The sequence below is a fragment of the Arachis hypogaea genome, chromosome 10 (assembly GCF_003086295.3).
Source record: "Arachis hypogaea cultivar Tifrunner chromosome 10, arahy.Tifrunner.gnm2.J5K5, whole genome shotgun sequence".
Lineage (NCBI taxonomy): Eukaryota > Viridiplantae > Streptophyta > Magnoliopsida > Fabales > Fabaceae > Arachis > Arachis hypogaea.
The window spans coordinates 103,699,037-103,701,391 of NC_092045.1; the positions used below are offsets into that span (position 1 = coordinate 103,699,037).

At 30.1% G+C, this 2,355-nt stretch overlaps 1 protein-coding gene across 1 annotated transcript; it reads left to right on the plus strand.

Moving 5' to 3' along the window:
• The first annotated feature begins 455 nt into the window (after positions 1-455).
• Positions 456-1,651, plus strand: LOC112716228 (probable calcium-binding protein CML16). Its single transcript, XM_025768094.3, has one exon. It carries the CDS (start codon positions 742-744, stop codon positions 1,252-1,254), a length of 513 nt encoding a protein of 170 aa, XP_025623879.1. The 5' UTR covers positions 456-741; the 3' UTR covers positions 1,255-1,651.
• The last annotated feature ends 704 nt before the right edge of the window (positions 1,652-2,355 follow it).

The following is a 2,355-nucleotide window of genomic DNA, read 5'->3' on the forward strand; positions in this document are numbered from 1 at the left end:
TTTGTATGCAAAAAAAGGTTGGAAACGAAAAATTTTTTATCTTATACTTTAGAGATCAAAATCGTACTTAACCCTTATTGATATTAGTGGATTAATATACAATAAATTATTTATAAAAAATATTTTGTAACATTTAAAATTAAAAATCAATTATCAAATTAATTTTTATGTATAAATATTTTTTTGTTGCTCATAATATTCTTAAATGTGACAGATTAATAATTAATTCTTTATAAATTCAAACTCTATTTAAAGCTCTATTTAAAGATTTGATGATATGTACTAGATCACTATATATATAAGACGTCGAATTTTAAATATTTATTTTAACTAACAAATAAGACACCAATTCAAGTTGATTACGCATAAGAATCCTTACCACGAACCAAATGTAGCCCGCCCTACACCCCTAATCAAAAAGGCAAGTCAAAAACACGCTTTCTGTTCTTCCATTTTAGCCTATGACTTTGATACCACGACAAAAATAGAATTCAAAACAATTCCCTGGAAAAAGAATTATATATACAAACAAAATCTTCATTGAAAATTATGGTGGGTGGTATTTGGGTGATTAAAAGTGAGAAAACTCACTTTTTTTTTCATTCAAATCCTAACCCAATGCCATCAATTTTCATTTCATGAATCTACATCATGATGTGGTGTATACATACGTAAGATTGAATCTATTTCCTTGATAGAATAATCGCTTCAAGGAAATTGAAATCATCATCATAACCAAAAATGGCATCAGAATACGATGATCAACTCGGTTGTTTACGTGAAATCTTTTCAAGATTCGACATGGACAACGACGGTAGCTTAACGATTCTAGAACTTGCCGCGCTCTTGCGTTCTCTAGGGATCAATCCCATGGGAAACCAGATCCACTTGTTGTGGACGAACATGGATGTTAACGGCAACGGCTATGTCGAATTTGATGAGTTAGCTTCAGCAATCTTGCCAGATCTGAAGAACGAAGACGAAGATTATTTGTTAAGAGATCATCATGCATTGCTCCTAACTGTCTTCAATTCATTTGATCATGACAGCGATGGATACATATCGGCGCTGGAGCTGGCGACGGCGATGGCAAAGATAGGGCAGCCGCTCACGTATGGGGAGCTCAGGGAGATGATCACGGCGGCCAGAGACGACGGAGACGGTGCCATTTGTTTCAATGAATTTGCTTCTGTTATGATTAGGTCAAAATCTGGATTGTTGGGTCTTGCATTGTTGTTGTCCGGAGACGAGTAAATTATTCGAATTCTGTACAAATTTACATACAGTTGTCTTCATATGAAGTTGGTATTTAAAAAAAAGTTAAATAATTTAATATATTTAACTAAATTGTAATCTATCAATTATTAATTACCAACTTCATATAAAAATAACTAGTCGTAAATTGTTACCTTCCAAATCTTCTTAATGTTTTCTTGATTATTAAATAGAGTATTAAAACACAGTTTTTTTTTCAATATTCAAAAATAATATTGATTTTATCTGTGTTTTATTACTTTGTTTAATTTAGTGTTAGGAGAATGTGTTTGAAGGATTTTAAAGATGTATTATTATTACTTTTCTTTTGTGTTTCTCCATTGAGATTTTACCTAATGTAACATTAATGACTACTAAAATTATCTATTTACATTAAGGTGTGAATTGTAAATTATTTAACATATTTTACTAAATATCTAGCTATTTTGCGTTATATTGGATGATCATGCATGTTCTAGAAAGAAATGTGAATGATCATCAGGCATATACTAGAAAGAAACATTTTACCTGTGATGCAACGAAGTTAAATATTAGATGCATGTCAAATATTTCAAAAAGGTAGCATCATGAGCATATTGTTATAAATTGAAGTGGAGCTAATACATTCTCTTCACATCTAGAATAAAAAAACATCTAGAAAGAACCCAACTAACAAATGCAATTACATATATAAACTTTGCAGCATAATATAGTAGGTAAATTAAACTTAATTAATTCAACCCAAAATTAATTGAAAATATAAGATCAGAGTTGTATGTCAAGCACTACTTGTAAAAAATTACTATATAATCATAGCCATTTTTCTGCACTATTCTGGATTAAACTTTTCTCGCTCACTGTATAAATTCTTGAGGAAGTTGTGCTCTAAAACCAGAACCAGTACCAACTTTGCACCAGCTTATCAAATTATGACCTTGTTCTCCAATTTTGCACTTTCTGGAGAAGAGAAGCAAGACTTGGTTCGTTTCATGAATTGCAAAAATAAACTTTTCGAGCAATTATAATACGGTGTAATTAAGTATTTTTTAAATATTATTTTATATTTAGTCTTTATAAAAAAATAAAAAATAAATATATTTT